The sequence below is a fragment of the Cynocephalus volans genome, chromosome 13 (assembly GCF_027409185.1).
Source record: "Cynocephalus volans isolate mCynVol1 chromosome 13, mCynVol1.pri, whole genome shotgun sequence".
Taxonomy (NCBI): Eukaryota; Metazoa; Chordata; class Mammalia; order Dermoptera; family Cynocephalidae; genus Cynocephalus; species Cynocephalus volans.
Genome location: NC_084472.1, coordinates 73,398,742 through 73,419,387, shown reverse-complemented (window position 1 = coordinate 73,419,387; position 20,646 = coordinate 73,398,742). Strand labels below are relative to the sequence as shown.

At 46.7% G+C, this 20,646-nt stretch overlaps 1 protein-coding gene across 4 annotated transcripts in view; it reads right to left on the bottom strand.

Moving 5' to 3' along the window:
• Positions 1-4,487: 4,487 nt before the first annotated feature.
• The window catches only part of CTDP1 (CTD phosphatase subunit 1), a 90,696-nt gene continuing 74,537 nt past the window's right edge, over positions 4,488-20,646 (bottom strand). For 3 of the 4 annotated variants that reach the window (XM_063076984.1, XM_063076988.1, XM_063076986.1), the window contains one exon: positions 4,488-5,207. In XM_063076984.1, coding sequence (XP_062933054.1) covers positions 5,066-5,207 — 142 coding nt within the window. In that variant the 3' untranslated portion in view covers positions 4,488-5,065. The remainder of the gene's footprint in view (positions 5,208-20,646) is intronic. The other variant, XM_063076985.1, reaches the window with a different exon arrangement.

The window sequence follows — 20,646 nt, the reverse complement described above, 5'->3', positions numbered from 1 at the left end:
ACACTCTCACCACAGATCCAGCAATCACGCTCCTTGGTATTTACTCAAAGGAGTTAAAAACTTATGTCTGCACAAAAATCTGCATGTGAATATTGATAGCAGCTTTATTCATACCAAGACGTCCTTCAGTGAATGGATGAAAAGAAAAGAGCTATCAAGTTATGACAAGACATGGAGGAGACTTAAAGGCATATTGCCTTAAGAAGAAGCCAATTGGAAAAGGCATCAGACAGACTGTGTGACTCCAGCTACATGAAATTCTGGAAAAGGCACCCTGGAAGCAGTAAGGAGATCAGTGGTTTTGGGGGTTAGGGAAGAGTGGGTGAAGCACAGAGGATTTTTAGGACAGTGGAATGATTCTGTATGGTACTGTGATGTGGATACATGTCTTATGTACCCGTATGAGGGTATAATAAACTTCAAAAAATTCCAGGAAAGATTCGTATTATCTTTCAATTCTATTTTTCCAGGAACTTTTTGAAGTACCCTTGTTTTGTCAAAACCAACGAAAACACCAAGAGTGAACCTGGGACAGGTCCCTGGTGGAGATGCCTCAGCCCCCCATGCTGCTGGGGTTCTGCACCAACAGAAAGTGCCCTCACAGGTTAGAGCTGCATGGTCGTTTTGAAAACTTACTATGAAAAACTCTGATTGGATACCTGTTTCTCAAAAAAGTAAAGGAAGAAAATTTCATTAAATTATAACTATTATAGATTTTTGAATGAGTATAAAGAAATGGTCTAAAATTTATTACCTTTTTATGCAAAGATGATTTCTCTTAGACTTCAATGAATTATCTCTTTAAATTCTTGATCACAAATTTCCTTATAGTCACTTTAAGTATAAAACCTGACATATGTATGGTAAACATCCCTGGTTCTCTGGTGCAGAACACACATCACCATTCTCGGGGATAGCCACAGGTGTGGAGGTGCTGCCCTCGGCAGCCTTTCCTGAAGGGAGCACCACTGCATGGGCAGGGCCAGGGCATCTGCTGGGTGGCTGAGCCTGGGAGCTACCCCAGCCAGGGCTATGAGAGGACACGGGCTAGCCAGACAGAGGCAGGAGCTGAGGAAGGACATGGGTCCTCAGCAACCTTGCAGTGGGTCCCCCACAATACCCAGCTCTCCCTCTGCACCGGTCCCTGGTTCCAGCACTGCTGTGCAAAGGTGGGCCAAAACGGAGGCAGGCAAGAGAAAGTCAGATTTTAAGCAACTGGTGTGGACGTGCTCCTGCATGAAGTCGAAGGTAAGACCATGAGCGCAGAGCCCCATGTACAGTACCACCCCTGCTCCAGGGCCTCAGGGATAATACATGACACAGCCCATTGCTCCTGCAGGAACTGAAGCCCCTCGCTCCTCTACCCCGCCTGCTCTTTCTCTCTGTGGGGAGAAGTGTTTGAGTCCTCTTTGCTAAAACAGACACACAGGGAAGGGGCAGCAATGCACCTTAGCATTGACACAAACGCCAGTTACCACATGACCAGGTGAGGAGACCACGCAGGAGGGGCCACACCCAGGAGATCCTGTGTGGTGACTGGGCAGTGGGGGTCACACTGGGCCACGGCCCCTCATGTCCCCAGGCCCTGCCTTGGCTGGCCCCTGCACCCACCTGTGTTTTTTTCCCTTAAAGAGCCCTCACAGCGTGAAACTGAACCTCCTACAGCCACAGCTCACTGCGATGGCCAGACCCTTACACATGCCGATGCTTGCGGACATGCTGCACATGGAATAAAGTCCAAGTCCTCCAAAGAGAAACAGCCACTGAGCAGAAAACTAGATACTCCCGAGCCGTTCCCAGGTTTTACAAAGAATGGAACCCTTATCCGGCCTCCTCTCCTAACCAGCAGGCACTTATTACTCCTCTTTTGTTCTTCATCCCTGGAACCTAATGGCAGAAAACTTGTTTTCTCTGGGATATCAATTGTAAACCTTTTATTTTTCTGCTCAATTCATCTTAGATTTTGGCCCTCTAGTGGCAAAACGAACATGCTTGAGTCAGCAGCTGGCTTCTTTCCTTGGACGAGGAGCTCCCTGGCCAGCTCTGGGCATCCATGTCCCCGGTGACTGTGGGCCCTGGAGAGGTTCACAGGAGGGAAGGGGCGAGGCTACTGCCTCACTCAGCTCTGCAGACAACCCAGTCTCTACCAGAAATGGTCACTCGGGGCTGGCAGGTTAGGGAGAACCGGCCTTTCCGTTGGTTTTTTTCCTTCCAAGTCCACTGCGTCATCTTGCTGTAACCTGACTAGTGCACTTGGGAAACCCTGGAGTCCTCTGACCACCGAGGAAGTCCCGCTCACTGACCTCCACTGGGACCCCATGGGAAAGGGCCCTTTGCCCCGAGATGGCTGGAGCCTTGAGGTCCCGCAAACAGGACGACTCCTGCCTCTCCACCTTTCACGATCAGGAGTCAGAGAGTAGAATGTGCCAAGAAGGCATAGCCCCCAACCCGCCAGGACCTGCAGTTCTCAGGGCCTCAGCATCCCACACAAACAATTTAAAAAATTAAGACAGACTAATACTGTGAGAGAGATTTAATTTTTAACACTTAATGTTTTCAGAAATATTGGACTAAGAGCCTGTTTCATGTTTTTTGTTTCTTTATGCTTGGTCACCTTGCTTCTGTCTTATATATTTAAATATGAAATCTTGAGAGTACTCATGTACTCAGTCGTGTTGCTTCCAAGTATGTCCTTCTAATACAGACCCATCGGTAGAGGCTTTTCCCCCTTCTGTTTCATAGGAAAATTCTAACTAAAAAACATGGAGATTATGAGTAGAGCCACTGTAGAGAGTGGCAAATGACCCCCACTGTGACTGTTAAGAGGGTTGGAAATCCTATTACGGTGATTGAAAGGTGGGGCCTTGAAGAAGTGATTGGCCTGTAGGACCATGCTGTAGTGAATGGATTAATAATGGTGGTCAGGGGCGTGGTTCTGAGGGCTCTGAAAGAAGAGGAGAGTCTCCCTGCTCCGCCACTTTCTACCATGTGAGACCCCTACGTTGCTCTAAAGCCTCCACCAAAGACGACCCTCACCGGATGTGTTCCCTGCAATGTGGACTTCCCAGCCTTCGAAACCGTAAGCAATAAATTTCATCTTCTTACAAATTACCCAGTTCCATGTATTTTGTTACAAACAGAAACAGACTAATGTAGCCACGTTGCTATTGTTTTATATGTTTAAAGATGAAATCTTGAGAAAATTTACATCCCACAATTCTGTTGATTCCATTTCTGTCCTAACAGACCCATCGTTAGAGGCTTCCCCCCTTCTGTTTCACAGGAAAATTTGTGAGTAAAAAATATGGAGATTATGAGTATAGCTGTTGTAGAGAATGGCAAATACATGTACTTAGACACTTACCTCAGTGAGGAGAATGAGGCATGGGCTTCACCTGGTCCTTGGACCTGTTAGCCTCCCAACACCTTTTCCCTGGGCCCACGTGATACCTCTGTCCTCTCTCTGTCCACATCATTAGGAGTGTGGATGGAGTTTGACCATCTTAGCCACAATGTGGAGAAGCCCACCTGAGACTGACACCAACAGAAAGAAAGGCCAAACCACGAGGAGGGTCCAGGTTCTGATGATGTCTGAGCATCTGAACAACTGATCCAGGCATACTTGAATCTCCATCCAGGACTTCTCAGAAGAGACAGTCAATACATGACAAGCCTACTGTGATTCTGTTACTTGCAACTGAAAAGAGTATGGATAGTACATAGCCTTAGACAAACACTTCACTTTTAATTTGGTAATTAACCTAGAACTCAGGAAATAAAAGGTCTGTGGTGCTGCTGATCAGTAACTCAACGAAGGCTTTGAAGAAAAACTCGCCCTGGCTCCAGTCCCAGAGCTGGAGCTTCTTCACAGATGGAGCCAGGGCATTGGCTACAGCACCACCGACATGACACGGATTCTGCATTTCCTCCACCCACAGCCCAAAGCCCAGCAGGGGTCCACTCACAATGGAAGGTAGACGCCACTGACCGCGCTGCTCTGTCCAGAGGTCTCAGGATAACACCACCTGATGACAGAGGCCACTGTGTGCCTGACCCTGACAACCCTGTGAACCACTGCATGCCACGCTGTCTGGCACATCCTGCTCTCTGTGGCAATGAGCTCCTGGGGCACAGCCACCTATATCTTCAGTGTCAGAGACTTAGTTTTTGTAAGTCCAACAGCTAAAATAATGATCCTTTGTACTCTTAATGTTTTGGTACAACCTTTTGAAAAACTTCCCCCAAATAATAGCAAGAGTAAGAGCCACAGAGAGGCTGAGAGAGTAAGTGCAACCGTTTCTTCTTCTGGCTAAACCCCTGAGGCCCTGGTAATGCATGGACGCCTCTTTCCACATGTCATGTTTTCTGTCCTGCATGCTTTGTGGAGGTGCCACCGCCAACAGTGTGTGCAGCTGATGCACTGGATCCCAGCAGAGGATCCCAGAGAAAGGGCCGCTCACTGTGGCAGTGTACCAGGAGAAGAGAGCTTACAAAAGGACTTTTATTAAATGAAAGAAAAATCTGTTTGGTGGGTCAAATATGAAACAGATATACAAAAAATTTACATCAGATCTCTCAAAGAAGTAAAGGCCACCAAGAAAAGCGACGCCCCTCACATCGAGCCGCCCATGGTGGGAGGAGCGGAACCTGCAGGTCATGATGGGCCCAGCGGGGGCCAGAGGTCTCTGCTGGTCGCTGTGCTCTCAGCACATGCACTGTTCTGCTCCGTTTAAAAATCCTTTAAGGCTCTGATGGCCTCAGCTGTGACACAGCATGACAAGACCTCCAGGCTCTTACTGCCTGATCTCTACGTCCTGTCGGATCCCCACAGTCCTCACCCTGAACAATATGCTAGGTACTTAAAGGGAAAAACCCTGTCCCCCCTCCCCCCATGACAACAAACCACAACCAGCCCAAAGACCCCTTTAACACTCTGTCAATTAAAAAAGTAGACTTTCTTGTAGTAAAACTTCTTAAAAACACCTATTTCTGCAAAATAATGTGTTTCTGTATGTGGAGCTCTGCAAAGTACTCAGGTCTTTCCAGGACCCATGGCGCAGCTGGGTCACATGAAGCCGCTGAGCTCGGCCTCCAGCGCGGCTGCCATCTCGTCTGCCTCGGAGCTGCTGCCCTCCCCGTCCTCGTTGCTGGATTCCTTGCTGGACTCACTGGCCGCATCCTCCTCATGCAGCTTTCTCTTGTGGCCCCTAGAGAAAAGCAGACTTGGTGTGAGACCCTTGCAGCACACAAACATACAGCGCGCACTGCTGTCCTCTGTGATCCGCATTCGCAAACGGGCACCCGCGGTTTCAGTGCAAGAAAAGACTGGGATCTTGAGGTCAGGAACACACACGGGCCACGCCACACACTCACTCCCTTCTCGTCGCTGCCAGGCTCTGCATGCTGAGATGTGGGTGGACAGCAGAGGCCCATCAGCACTGGTGAGAAAACTGCCCAGCACTCGGTCACACCCAGGACATCCTGAAATCACTATGACAAAGGGATTCTTTATGTAACCCCAAGATATTTTTAGGTAGATAATAAAAAAAGGAAACAAGGTCAGAAAAGTATGATGAGAAGTATAATGATACACTTGGTACTCAAAACCTGTGCTGTGAGCTACTGGCTGGCACTGGTTCCAAACCTGATTAGAAGGGACATGGGGCAGCTGCCACTGGAGGCGTCAAGAACTGGCCAAGTAGGGCAGCGGAAGCTCCGTGCTCCATACGGGAGGTGGCGTCTGAGCAGGTTTCGCTGCAAATGGAAAGTACCCACTCCTCGTCAGGGTGAACACTGGGAAAGGATGCCAGTGAGGGCACCAGGAGGAGTTACCGTACCCTCTCGGCTACCTGCAAGAGCTTTCTGCTTTCTGACGAGGAGGTGTCGTCAACATGCAAACAGGCCACTGCGCATTGGTTAGGTGCACAGTGGCTGTTCTTCCATCTGCAGAGCTGAAACAAACCGTCTTCCTTTGCTACCCCAAGCTCCAGACAGTGCCAGACTTTGATTAGCATAAGAACAGGCAAATATCCACATATCAGCAAATAACGAAAAGCCCATAAAAACAGGTCGAATCTATTAGAGTAATTGTCAGTGTTGTGTCAGCAACAAAAATATGGGAGATGTCTCAACACAGGTGCGTCCCCAGGAAGCCCACAGGCCCATCACATGGTCCACCACCCCAGAACTCGCATTTCTTCAGGCAGTCGCTGAAAGTAACTACTTGGATACCAGCACTTTACATGACCAGCAATGCTACTGCACTCTAATCATTACTAGCCACTGCAGATCAACCCCATTCCAGTGACATTTGCAGACTTGAACTGATATTCCAACCAGCTAATGGCCTGCCTGACATGCTCCCTCTAGTGTGGGTGCAGGTGTAGGAGGTCTTGCTGCTCTGACGAAACTCAGCTGCAACCTTGAGAATGGAAGCCCCATCAAACCGTACCATGTCCTATTTGATTTTGCCCCGACAACAGGGTAACTGAGAAGCACCTATCTTAAATTACAATCCCCAAAAATCTCCTATAATGTGCTGTGAGAACAGTAATTATATGTGAATATCTCAAAGACATGTTTTTGGCTAACACACAGACAATATAGCTAACACACATGTATGTGTATATATAACACGCACTTATGTTAGTATAAGCACTAACATACACAAACTATAGCATAGTAATAATTTGAAACCACTAGTATTGGTATTAGGAAAACCTTCTAGTTATTTATGAGACAAAAGGAATATCATCAATATGATCAGATGGAACCAACAAAAGATCTTTGCTTTGGTATCACAGAAAAGAATGTGCCCACAACACATCAGTTTCCAACTGTGTTACAGTGAATACAATGTAAGAGAAACACAACAGCTCCGTAAACTGTAAACCTCACCAGGGCTACCCGGTCCCTCTTTTTAGCCAGCCTGCTCTTTGTGCCACCACCCCACATGTGAGATATTTCATCTGTACACTGGGACTCCCATATCCAAGAGATCATTTTATAAAAAGCTAAGCACCCCATCAGTCTAAATTTTAAATAAACACCTCATTTTTGTGTCAAATAGAATGAATAGTATTTTCTAGTAAGAAAAAAATTTTAGTTTTAATTGTTATACAAAAGTGAGGGAGGGGTTCAGCTTGAAACTGATGTGAAAAGTATAATTTCTCATGTCAGTGTCTAAAAATTAAGACTGTAAGGAATGCAAGTATAAATGATGTGAAAATGATGAATGTGGAATTTAATTTCCCCACTAAAATATGGAGTCAAGGGGGCTCCTGAGCACAAGAATTTTTCATGGCAATTATTACAAATACCAAGACACATGGCCCCAAGGTTACAAACGGTCCACTTCTACACAGCAGCAGGAACCCGGTCGAGCTCAGCTCTGAGGGGCCCTCCACGGCACCTGTGGCTGTCTCGGGCCACGCTAGACAAGGCACAACGGCTGCCATTGGTTTGTGTGGGGTTTCCATCCTGCAATGAGGTTTTGCCTTGAAGCTGCACAGAGACCTCCCTATCTCGGCCACCAACGGTGCTCTGAGATGGATGTAGGAATATATATATAAAAACCCATGATTTGGGGAAACCTTTTGAATTTAGAAAAGAAACTCCCAACAAAGATGTATTTAGTTACATAAAAATGAATATTTGTTTGGCAAAAAACACCCTAAACAAAGTCACAAACACTGGACAAGGAAAGCCATCTGCAAGACACAGTACACACGTAGCATGTGAACTATAATATAGGAAGAGCTTCTGCACACCAGTAATACCACGAATTATCTAACCGGGAGAAGCACTCCCAAAACAGAAAAAGGCAACTGACAGAAGAAATTCAAATAGGCAGTACACACAAGCAGTTACCAGGGAAATGCAAATTAAGATAGTAATCAGATGTTGCATCTCATGCCCAGGCAAGAGACGTCCAGTCCTAGCAGAGGTGTGGGAGAAGGAAATTTGTGAGCTCCGAAGCTGTGATGCTGGGACAGCCTTTGGGAAATGAGTCTAGCAATATCTATTAACATTTAAAATACACAGTGCCTTTAGCCTAGCAACCCCATCTGTGGGAATCTATCCCATAGAAACAAAAGCATCTATATATAAGAACAACATCCAAGGACATTTGTCATTAAGTCTAGTTCATCCAAGGTGGGTGCAACTGAGACCAGTTTGGTGACAGAGGGACAGAAGGGGACAAGAGGGCGTCTCCTCCTCTCTAGGATGCAGGGGGGGCAGCCATGGGCATTTATAGACTGTCTCCCAAAAACTGACTACTAAATTGACAAGCTCTCTCAGCCTGAACACTCCACCAGCTTTGCACGTCTTCTGCTTCCATGAGTATGATTCAGCAAGTAAACAGTCACTGTCTTCCCCAGACTGCTTCTGACTCTGGAAGGCCAGCTCAACACAGAAAGAGCCTCTTGCCACTTCAGTTTTCTTCAGGTACCAGTGAGCCACCCTTCATCAAGGACTGACCTTGATCTATCACGGTAACTCGTTACTATGAAACGGTTAATTGCAACTTGATTACCTGCACAACTGAGGAAAGCTTTCCTAATCTTTCAGTGACAAAATTGGGCCTTTACCAACAACTGCTTTGTGTCTGTAAAGGAGAAAGTTTTTTTTAATGGTTTTCCCAAAGAAATGAGAAATGATTAATAAAAAGAAAAGCCCCTGATCGAATAGTAAATCCAATAACCACCCTCGCAGGAGCATAAGACATGGAAACGACAAACGTTAGCACGGCCCTAGGGCTCTGCCACAGAGTCATCCAAAAACCTCCAGAACAAACTGGGACTTAAGAGCTAGTCTTGCGAGTCACAAAATGCACACAGGGTATCATTGGCATTTTTAGAATTACCAAAAAACTAAACCAAACCCAAACCAAAACCCAACGAAGGCTAAGTAAAGCTCATATGCACTTCAAAGTGTGCCAGGGAGGGCGGCCCGTGAGAGGCAAGTCTGCAGCCTGAGGACTCGAGAGGTGGGGAAAACAAGAGACCAGAGAGTGAGGGACAGCGTGTGAGTACACACGAGTGGGAAAACAGGCTGATGCAGGAGTGAGCCTCAGGTGGTATATCCAGGGGAACCAACAACAGGATCCCAACTCAGAGCCAGATGACGGACACGGAAGAGAAAAGCTGTGGACACTTGGGCTACTCCATTGAGACATGATCGTTACTCCGGGAAGCGCCCGCCAGTCTCAGGTCCTAGCATGGCACCGAGCAAGTCTAAGGACAATCCACACTGTTGAACAAAGTGTCTACTGACTCAGTACCAAACCCATTTCCCAAATCTGGGGTGCGAGCATTGAAGTCACCTACCTCTGGATCCAGGAATGTGTTTCCACGTGCCATCAGGCTCTTTCCTGTCAACACCAACCCAGCAGAACTGCTGCAGACAAGTTTGGCACTGCCACACAATGCCTACTGTGTGACCCCACCAGGTGAAGGTCAACACAGCCTAGACCACCGACCTGTTTTGAAGGGCACCAGGTAGGGCCGCAGCATGGGGAGGGGACGAGATGATCATGAACATGGGCGTGGTGGCTGCAACCTCTCTGGGCCTCACTTTCCTGATCCGAAAAGTAGGAATAACTGTAGTGATTACTGCATAGGGCTGTCGTGAGGATTAAATGAGTTACTGTAACCACTAATACAGGGAGGGAGTGAGGGAGTCAGTCCAGATACACGAGCAATTAGTCACAGGGAGAAAAAGAATTAGCAAACAGAAGGGTTCTTTAGAAACAGAACATCTTACAGAACAACCATGTTCATAAGCATCTCTCTTTGGGTGTCAGCGCACATATGTGGCCGTGCACAGGCACGTACTCTCTGCTCTCAGGAATCTTCCAGGTTCTTTTTTATGCTGACCACTGCCTGGTGCCCAGTCTGGCCAAGCCCCTCCTGACCTCCGGCGTGTGTGGGGGGCCCACTGGACAGGGGCAGTGCTGGCCAGAGACACAGATCCGAATGAGAATGGACAGCCACATGGTCAGGAGGTGGGCAGAGGCTGTTAATAAGCCTCAGTGATTCTGAGTGGCCAGACTAAAGTTTTCTGGGACCAGTGGAAGAAAACTCAAGAGAATATTGATGTATACAACGTGTCTTTCCCGCTGTCTCATTTTTCTGCTGCATCCAGCCCCACCTCAGGGTTATGGTTCAATAAAGAATGCAGCAGGGAGTATAACAAGTCCGTTTTCGTATTTCTTCATTTAACAGCCATTTGTTTTCAGGATGTGTTCAGAGTGTTCTCCGCTTATACTAATAATGTAGAAATCCACAAGAAACTCAACTGGGAATGCCTACGACAGGACACAACACTGTCAAATCGACGACGGTCTGTCTGCTGATCATTGCAGGAACAAGCTCATCTCTGACACGAGGTGATGGCTTTTCCAAGGAACCCACCACCCTGTCTCCCATCAGGCCTCCTCCCACTCCAGACCCTTTGTCTGAGAGCGTGAACAGAAAGACTGTTCTGCAGAGGACACAGTGTGCTGCCACGAGCACGCCGCATCCAGCTGAAGCTCAACCTCCGCCCGTGGAAAGTGGGCAAGGGGAGCAGGGGGGCCCGGCAGGACCCGGGAAGAGCAGGAGGAAGGGGAAGTGGGGAAGGGGAAATTAGCAAGAGGCACAAGAGCCGGTCCCAACGTTCATTCCTTTCTCTCTAAAATCAAGCCGTGAAAAGAGCTCGTGGCAGACAGGAATTCTAGTGGTGGTGTGCAGAACACAGAGAATGGAAAAAATAACAACCTTAACTCTGAGTTTGAACTTTAGAAACATACTACATTTTTCCCCTCAAAAGACTGAAAAGGCTGATTTATAACACCCAGCAAAAAACAAAAACAAAACCCCAGCCCAGCAGAGTGCAGCCAGCAGCAGGATGCTTTCAGAAAAGCCAGAGAGTGACTTGGAAGGGCGTCCATGGGACATGAGCGAAGTCTGCGGAGAGGGCCATCTACCTCCTTGCGGGTATTCTGTGCACACGCATCCATACGGCACACGCCTCTGCATCGCGACACACCCTGCCTTAATGTCTAATTTATTTTTCCTTCCTTCAATTCTATCTCACCATCATGGACTAAATAGGAAGTCCACATCCTGACGTACAGTCTTGACATGGAGAGTGCAGAGAAGGTAGGTTCTGGAAGGTCCTGGAGACCCTCCCTGAAGCCCTGCTGAGCCTGGGTGGAGTGGCTTGCCATGAGCACAGGAAAGATCTGCACATGAGTACAGCTCGCTGCTCTCCAAGAACATTCGCCTCTGAAACTGTACTGAAGGGAAACTCAATCACAATATTTTTTAAAAGGAATTTATTTTTAATTGAAACATATTGAGTGTAATTACAATATTTTAACATGAAAAGATTTAGCACTTTATTAATAAAATTTAAAGATTAAAAAAATTAAAAAGGCAAAGAAAGAAGTGATCTCTTTGTTCAGCATACTGAAGACACTAAAAGCTCCTGATTTTAACTCCACCACTGTTGCCTGGGTGTGAGTCATGCATGGTCCAGCCTCTGCACTGCAGTGCTCGGCACCAGGGTCTTTACCTCACAACATGACTGGCTGTGGTCAAATATGTATTAACAATGGTCTGGGATAACTTCCAGTCACGCCAACACAGTAATAGTGAAATCACAGGACTGCTCCGGAACTTTAAATTCAGTCCCAAACTGTAATTGAGTTAGGAACTGACTCCCGCTTAATGTGAAAGATTAAGAATGGAATGGCACTGAGGGCGCCGTTCTCCTACCCCGCACCCCATACTCCTTTCCTCCCACCCCGTGCGTGCGCTGTGGGGTCACAGTGCAGGAAGTGCTCACGCCTTCCCCACGGTCAACACACCATGGAGACCCACTCTAAGATGACAAAACACGTCCTGGCTGCAACTGTGGTGTTTTTTGATTTTGTCAAGCATCTACTGTTAACACAAAATGCTTAACTGTTTGAAAGAGGGGTAGGGAAAGTAAAAATAAAACATTTTTCTGATCTTATCTTCAATCCTTTGGAGGTCAATTTGATTTTTTTAAACCAATTATTAAGAGGTGTGTGGAAAGTATAAGAAATCAGGAGATAATCAGATTTGGAATACTATTTTGAATAGAAAACAAAGTCAACTGAAAAATTATGTTCAATAAAGATATTAGAAGTTACAGGCCTCTATGTGAGTTATCTTTCAAAACAGACATTTCAGGGTGCTGGCTGTTAGCTCAGTTGGTCAGAGTGCGGTGTCAGAACACCAAGGTCAAGGGTTCAGATCCCTGCCCAGACAGCTGCCAAAAAAAAAAAAAGACATTTCAGTGACATTTGTGTTGACAAAATCTTCCTTGAAAACCTTCTGAACAGGAGCACATTTGAGACACACGTCAGCCGTCCTGCTGGCTGTGGCCACCTGCACCCAGGCAGGACTCACGCCATCAACAGTTCTCATGGACGCAGTGGCTATTAACACTGTCTTCTGAGTGCTGGTTGTACTGGGTGCTATTTCCTTCAATTCTCACAAGAAACCCACTAAGTGGGTGAGGAGATGAGCCTCGCAGACAGACGCCAAAGGACAGGACCCTGCCAGAATGTGCAGGAGGCAGCTAATAATGCTCAGGGAAACGGTTTTTATGCATTATTAGAATTAAATAACTTTTACTGAAATACAGGGGTCAGCATTTTGCAGGAGGATATGGGTCCAGGAAATCATTTCAACAGCTCTCAAGAAACTCTGAGGGGCCAGAGCTCGGGTGAGGCTCCCCACACGGGTGCCCAGTGTTAGACTTTTGTGATAAAGTACAGAACATGCAAAAAACCTTTACTCTTGGTTAAACAATATATGGAGTATAATATTTTAAAATACAGCACAATTGAATTTTAGTAATTAAAAATTGCCTCAAAATTAGAAACAGCTGCAAGTCATGGTTAATAAATCTCTGTAATTGACTCCAACTTCATTTCCTCTTAGCATAACATGCCATATTTCTATTTTGTTTTTAAAACCAGCTGCACAGCTCCGTAGAGAAATATTAACACTCAATTTTGGAAAAATTTAAAGCTTAAAAAATCGTCTCAAATTCGATGTGGAATAAGGCAGGAATATGAATACTATATATGTAAATTTCCTCCCATATTTTAGTTTTCTGAACACACTGTTGTCATAGTGCACGCGGATTAGCACCTACAGTTTACTATCCAGAAAGATAGAGAACTATGTTAGTAAGTATGGCAAATAAACACTATGACTTTATATCAGCATCTAAACCAAGGAGAATCAACAATCCATAAAGCATACATTCTTCAAGTCGCGGGTTACAATCAGCTTGGTTTGACTGGAAGAAGGAGAGCAAGCGAGCGAGCACTGCACACAGTAGGGTCCTGTCTCACTTAATAAAACCGCTTTTGTGGTGTGGGGACAGGTCTGTGCATGCCACAGCAGCAGTGAGAAGTGCTGAGCACCGTGGATCACTTCTCAAATATGCTTACGGTATGGCACGAGCACGGTGTGAACAGGAGGAGGGAAATGCATGGCCAGGGTCGGCAGCTGGTATTTCAGTAGGATTGCAGGGAACTTGCCAGGCTCCTTGAGCAGGGACCCAAATAGTTAATCACCTAAAACACAAGGCCAGGTTCTGCCAAGGTAACAAGCTGGCCAGAGCAAGCCTGTGGCAGAGAGCAGCCAGTGACCCCCAATTCAGTGACCCCCAGGCCTCTCTGTGGGTATCCCCATGATGGCTTCAGTGGTGACCAGCAGTTCTGGGCATGTTCTCCTTGGGAATCTGATAGCAGCAGAATGAATCTGTTCATGTGCATCCTACACACACGAGAGGAGCGGGCAGCAGAGGGGCTCACCCCCCAACACCAGATCTTCCCCTGGCAGGGCTCTTCACAATGGGAAGGTCAGCATGAGACTAACTATTGAATTGGGGTAAGAACTGCTGCTTCACACACCAGACATAAAAGGACCAAAAAGAAAAAAAGAAAAGAAAAATTGGCATCTCTCACTTAAAAATGGGCAATTACCAAAAACAAACCAAACTTTGATTTGGCAGCTTCTTGCTCAAATTCCAAACGCGTGCCCTAATGGAACACGTCCTTGCAAGGCATGTGACAGCTCTCCGTTGCACGCTGAACGGACTGTGGGTCCTGAGGTGCAGGCGGGCAGGGCGGGGCTCCTGACCTGCCCTAGTGACATGCACAGCAAAAGGCTCTCAAGCTTCTCCAGGAGAGGCACTGTTGACCGACACAGCTATGAGAACACTAGAAATGAGTCTTCACACGAAAACTAAGAGCTGTGTGCTGAGAGGACACACCCTCCACCATCTGAAGCACGTTCTAGTGGCAAAGCACCCGCAGGCCGCAGTATCAGAGCGCATGCTTAGGGACCCATAGCGGGCCTCCAGAAGACAAGCCGGGCACATCTGCGACAACCGTTCTGAAAAGTCTGCACACCCGCATGCAGCTGCGCATCACAGGACATCTTCTCATTGAGGGAGCACTGTCTGCACACCCACTTGCAGGAGAAGAGAGGCCCTCATGTGTACCCGACACCTGGTTTGTTTCTGTACTGTTGGTCCCTCCCACTAATGGACGTATCTGTCCCCATGCCAGCACATTGTCTGATTACTGCGGACTCACAAGAGTTCTGAAAGCAGCACGTGAGCATCCTCCAGCTTTGTTCTTTCTTAGGACCACCCTGGCTGTTCTGGGTCCCCCTCATTTGCACATGAACTTAAGGATTGGTCTGTCTACTCTCTTGGGTAGAGTGTCCTGTGGCCGGCTGTTGGGTCTGGCTGTGTCTGCGGCATTGCTCAAGTCTTCCATGTTCTCAACCAGCTTTCCCTTTTTTAAAAAAATTAACTATTATTTTTTACATTCTAAGATGTTGCAGAGCAGTTGGGGGGAGGGGGAAATGAAGATGGGGATAGGGTGGAAGAGGAAAGAGGGAGGGAGGGTGTAGTTGAGGCCCATGGCACCCCCCTCATTCCAGCAGGGGAGCCCAGGGGGCTTCTGGCAGCAGCTCAGTCATGGCTGGGCTAGACGTGGACTTTAGGGGAGCGTGGCTGAGACCCGTGGCCCCCCACTGCACTGGCTCGGAGGTCATCACCAGCCTAGATGCAGGTGCGTGTGCGTGCGTGCGTGCGTGTGTGCGTCTGAGGCCCTCGGGCTCCCCTCATCCTGGCTTGGGAGCCCGGGAGGCTTTTTGGTCCTTCTGGGTTTCATAGGTGTTCTTTGGCAGTGTTAGACCTTTACTGGTTAATATCAAACTGTGTCTCTGATCTGTGGGTATTTTGTTTTTCTTTCAGTTCTGTGTTGGATTATTTGCTGTTCCTACTACTTAAACTCTGCACTGGAACTAATTTGTAGTCCTCTGGTTACTTCTAAAATAGGGGAACTTCCTGTGGGGACCAGCACTTGAGCCCTGTGGTTGAGCTAAATTGCTTCACTGCTGCTGATTCCCTGGGGAAGGCATTTTGTGCAGCTCAGGGTTTTGTTTTGTTTTTTAATAAAAGATGACCGGTAAGGGGACCTTGACCCTTGACTTGGTGGTGTCAGTACCACGCTCTCCCAAGTGAGCCACGGGCTGGCCCTTTGGTGTTCTTGTTTTAAAGTCTATCATTGTCGATATTAATATAAATACTCCAGCTTTCCTATGGCTGCTATTTAATATATGTTTTGAATCATTTTATTTGAACCTGTTTGCATCTCTGAATTTGAAGTATGTTCCCTGTAGACTGCACAGATGGATCATGTTTCTTCACTGAGCCTGACAACATCCACCTCTTGACTGGGTTACTTAGTCCACTCACACTTAGCATCACTGACACCCTGAATCGACACCAGCCACTTGACCTTGTTTTTCAAACATCTCGTGTTTTTGTTCCTCTCCCCCTTACTGCTTTCTTGTGTATTAAGTGAATACTTTCTAACGTAACATTTTAGTTCCTTTAATGATTTCTTTCACTGCATGTTTTTGGAGTTATTTCCTCGGTGGTGCTCCAGGGCTTACCCTATGGGTCTTACCTGATCAGAAACTACTTGACATTTGCAGCAGTGGAACTCCAGGTACATGCAGAAACACAGCCCTGCTGCCTTTCCAGCCAATTTATTCTATGACTGTTACAACATTTGTGTACTATAAACTCAGCAACACACTGTTGTAATTATTAACTTATATAATTTTGTGTCTTCTACAGAAGCTGAGGGGAGAAAGGACACCAGGCATGTCCTCAGAGCGTCTGATCTTTACCGTTTCTGGTTCTCTTTCCTCTCTCCCTGTGTACTTGGTGAACATTTGTGTCATCTTCTTATTCCAAAACAACTTCATTTCCACCTGCCTTCTGTGTGCTGTTAATGGCAAACATGTTACATTTCTATGTCATGGGCCCAGCAACACAGCTATATAGTTTTATGCTATAAAACTACGCTGCTTTTAAAATCAATCAGGAGAAGGAAGCAGAAGTACCATGTGTCTAGACTGTCTAAAGTAACTACACAATCACCTTTCCTGGAGCTCTTTTTTTTTGTTTGTGTGAGCGCACATTTTCATCTGGGCTCACTTGCTTTCCCCCTGAAGAACTTCGGGCATTTCTTGGAAGGCACCAGGTGTGGTTTATCTGGGAAAGTCTTGCCTTTATTTCTGGAAGACAGTTTTGCCGGATATAGGATTCCTGGTTGACAGTGTTCCTGTGAGCAGAGTGAATGTGTAACCCCTGCCCCTGGCCCTCGTGGCTTCTGCTGAGAAGCAGTTGTGGCTCTGCTGGGTTCTCTTGCAAATGCACTGCCTTCCAGACCATCTCGTCTTGGGCTCTCGGCGTCTTTACTGTGATGTGTCTGGGCGAGGATCTTGGTGCTTATCTTACCTGGAGTTTGTTGAGAGACATATAAACTGTTTTCCACCAAATTTGGGAAGTTTTCAGCCATTATTTCTTTGAATCTTATTTCTGCTTTCTCTCTCTCCTAAAAAGCATCTTGCCTAGGTTAATAATCCAAGTTTGAAAACAACTTTTACATGTGAGTGTCTCTGGAGCACTGTTCAGCATCGACGATCTCTATGTCACAGTGGAGGCTGGTGTACCTTTCCTAAAAGGAGGACATATTTTGGGAGGGGCCGTCCCAGCCGTGCACACACCTGCAGCACATGCAGACTGCACACAGAAGGGGGATGGCTGAGGAAGGACTGAGGCCAGTAGCTGGTACTGGTGTCAGGAAGTTAAGCCTATAAAAAAGTGTTATTTCCTTTCCTTGTTTGTCACTGCACCAGCTGGGACAGGAAACAGTGCCAAACTAGAGCATCTGGCATTTGGAGAACAGTCTCTGGCTGCCATTACTGTCAACAGACAATGGAAAACTGCTACCCGATCCTTCCGACTTTCTGTAACATAATTGTTACTGCAACGTTATGGTGCATTTTTTGGCAGTTAGTTAAACATTGAGGTTTTCACCTCTCCACTAACTCCAGCAGCCATCGGAAGGAAGAGTCTCATGATGTACTGTGAAGGCACCTTCTGTGCTCCACGATCAGCTCCCACCACTGGAAGCGTGAGGACCAGAGCTTGGGAAATCCGAGTGCAAAAGGCGTCATGGTCTGTGTGGCCCCACTGGTTTATTCTTCATTTGCACTGATAGTGATAACGACAATGTGTGCGTGGCCTTCTAAACGTCTGAAGATATCTTATCCAGGCAAATGCTTTTCGAATATGTACTCGATTTTCATCTGAGGGATTTATTCTAAGAAGTGAAAGTTCCCAGCAAGCTGCCATGTACGTAGCAGGCATTTGATGTTTGTTGATCAGAGAAAAGAATTCTTGGTAGACAAGTAAAAATTACAAACTTCCTCCTTCTGTTAAAAATCATTTGAGTTCAAGTGATATTTAGATTCTGCAGAACAGCTTGATTGTGTGAAATCTGCAAGATGTACTGCCAACCCAGTGCTTACGTGAAAAACCAAACCTGCATTTCAGTATGGAACGTACGCTGCACGCGAGAAAAAAATCATCATGAAACCTAAACGTTCCACATGAAAAAACAAGACCCAGAACTCAAAACACAACTTACTTGATTTCAAATAAAGATATCATATGAAAAATTTCAAAAAATTCATATTTCTAGTTCTATTCCCCATACATAGGAATAAAACATAACTGAAATCCATATTCTCCAACTTCCCTTCAAAAGAAAGGAGTGAAACCCCCAAAACCTGAGAGTCACAAAACTGACAGCTGACAGGAGCCTGGGAACAGACTCCAGCTGCAAGCTGACCTTCCCATTGAGCCTATTGAGGCCTGCAAGTGGCTGCTGGGCTGTTTCTGGCAAACATTTAAGCTTTATGATGGTGGCATGTGCACCAGACAGGAGAAGGGACAGATGCACGGTAGGAATGGAACCACTGTCTCCATTTATCATGAACCGCTCCTTGGTGACAAGCTTTGTAGTAGGTAAAAGATGCAGCCGTATCTTTATAAAACAGAGCTGAATCTGACTAAACGTTTAGGATGCTTTATTCTTGTAATCTACAATTCCAAAACCTCCAAAGTCAAATAAATCCCTGTAACATAAACTGCAATCATAAACAGTGATTATAAAGTAATGGTCTCAGTCCCTCCTGCCTGAGGAGTCCGTAAATGGATGGCATGGTTCTTCCGAATGACAACCTAAGAGCTCCCTGCAAAAAAAAAAAAAAAAAAAATCAAACTGTTAAGGGATGCCCCAACCCCTACTGACCTTAACATATGCATTCTGCTTCTGTACAAGTCGTTTGCTAAAATAAATGGGGGAATAAACAGAGTAGCATGGCCAACGCTATTTTAGGCGGCTCTGCCATTTTAGCCTGAAAAGTCCCTATGGGGAATCCAGGGTGGGGAGGGGCTACAGGGCTACCCACAAAATTAGCTTATGTATCGCTGGCTTGCTTGCATTGGCTAGATTGTGTCAGGTGCAAAAAATTCCCGCCTAGCTAAAAATAAAAGCTGGGAGAGATTTCAATTCGGGGCTGCGCACTTCGATTGGCCTGCGTAGCCCTGGCTGCCAGAAATAAACTCTTTTCCTTTTCCTATCACCCGGTTCTCGTGGGCAAATTTCTTTTACCCGTCAGACGTTGGCCATAACATTTGAGTGCTCGTCCGGGATCCCTTAAGCCTCTCGAGAACCATCCTTTGGGCCGTGGGACTTTTTGGATCTCTAGGGGGGAATTTCTGAAAAGACATTCTTCAGCCCCAGAGAGACAAACCCCACGGCAGGTGCCATTGAATTTGGTGAGTCGACTCCTTGGTTGGGAAAAAGGCTAGGCTGGACACAGCCATAGACGCCTCTTTCCCTGGATCAAACGAGACATCGTTCTGATCCGCTGGGACCTTTTTTAGGTCATTGGGACTTGCATTTTGATTTTAAAATCTTTTATTATATACGTATCGTTTGTTAGTTTTGGTCTGTGTTTAAGTCCTTTTGTTCATCTAGTTTCGTTTTGTGTTGTCTGTTGTAAGTGTCGTTTTGTGTTGTCTGTTATAAGTGTAGCTTGGCCATTTCTGCTCCACAGGACATCGTGGGACAAGGATCCTCCAGACCAACTGTCTTCCAATGTTTTCTTATGAACTTTAACACCTTCCGAGAGAAGGTTGCAGACTTTGGGGCCTCCGTGGACCCCGAAGTCTTGCGAGTCCTTTGTGAGATTGATTGGCTGGCCTTCAATGTTGCTGGCCATCAGAGGGCTCTCTTAGCCCCCCATTAGCTCAGGCTGTCAGACGGGTCATCTTCGAAAAACCCGGACACCCTGATCAGATACCTTATATTCTCATTTGGATTGAAATTCTGTCTTACCCTCCTCCTTGGTTAAAAAGATGTTTTCCAGGGTTAAAGAAAAATGCTCGCCGCAGAGAAACTGCCGCCATTCTCCTGACAAAGCTGTGCCCTGATTCTGCCCCTAAGCAAGTTTTATAAACCGCTCCAGAGGAGCCGGACCTGATCTGCCACTCTCCACCTTACACAGAGGACCCCACCCAAGTGTCTAACCCACTTATCTCTCCCCCACACCTGCTCTGGGGCCTCTTATCGTCTCCAGAGTCCCGCCCCACCAGTTTCCTCTCCTTCCTCTGCTTTTCCCCTTCTTCACCTTCCTCAACTGCTTCCCCTCTGGGACTCTTCCCCTTGCGTGAGGCCGCAGGGGCAAACGGCCCTTTTATGGTATATGTTCCCTTTACCACCAGTGATCTTTACAACTGGAAAAACCAGAACCCTTCCTTTTCCACCGAGAGGCCCAACGGGCTGTCCTGGGCCCCAATGGTCTCCCCACGATGACCCTGAGCGATTGGCTGCTGTTTTCCCTACCCGCCGCCCTGATTGGGACCCAAATAGTAATAGAGGTAAGGAGGCTCTCAATCGGTTTCGCCAGGTCCTGTTATGAGGGGTTCGAGCTGCAGCCCGAAAACCCACAAACCTACCTAAGGTTAGTGAAGTAACCCAACAGCCCGCCCAATCTTCAGGTGCATTCTTAGAGTGCCTCCTAGAGGCATACCGGATCTATACACCCATAGACCCGGAAGCACCTGAAAATTAAAGGGCAGTTAATTTGGCCTTTGTAACTCAGTCTGCACCCGATATAAAACGGAAGTTGCAGAGATTAGAGGGATTTGAGGGCAAGGTTCTTTCAGAGTTGGTAG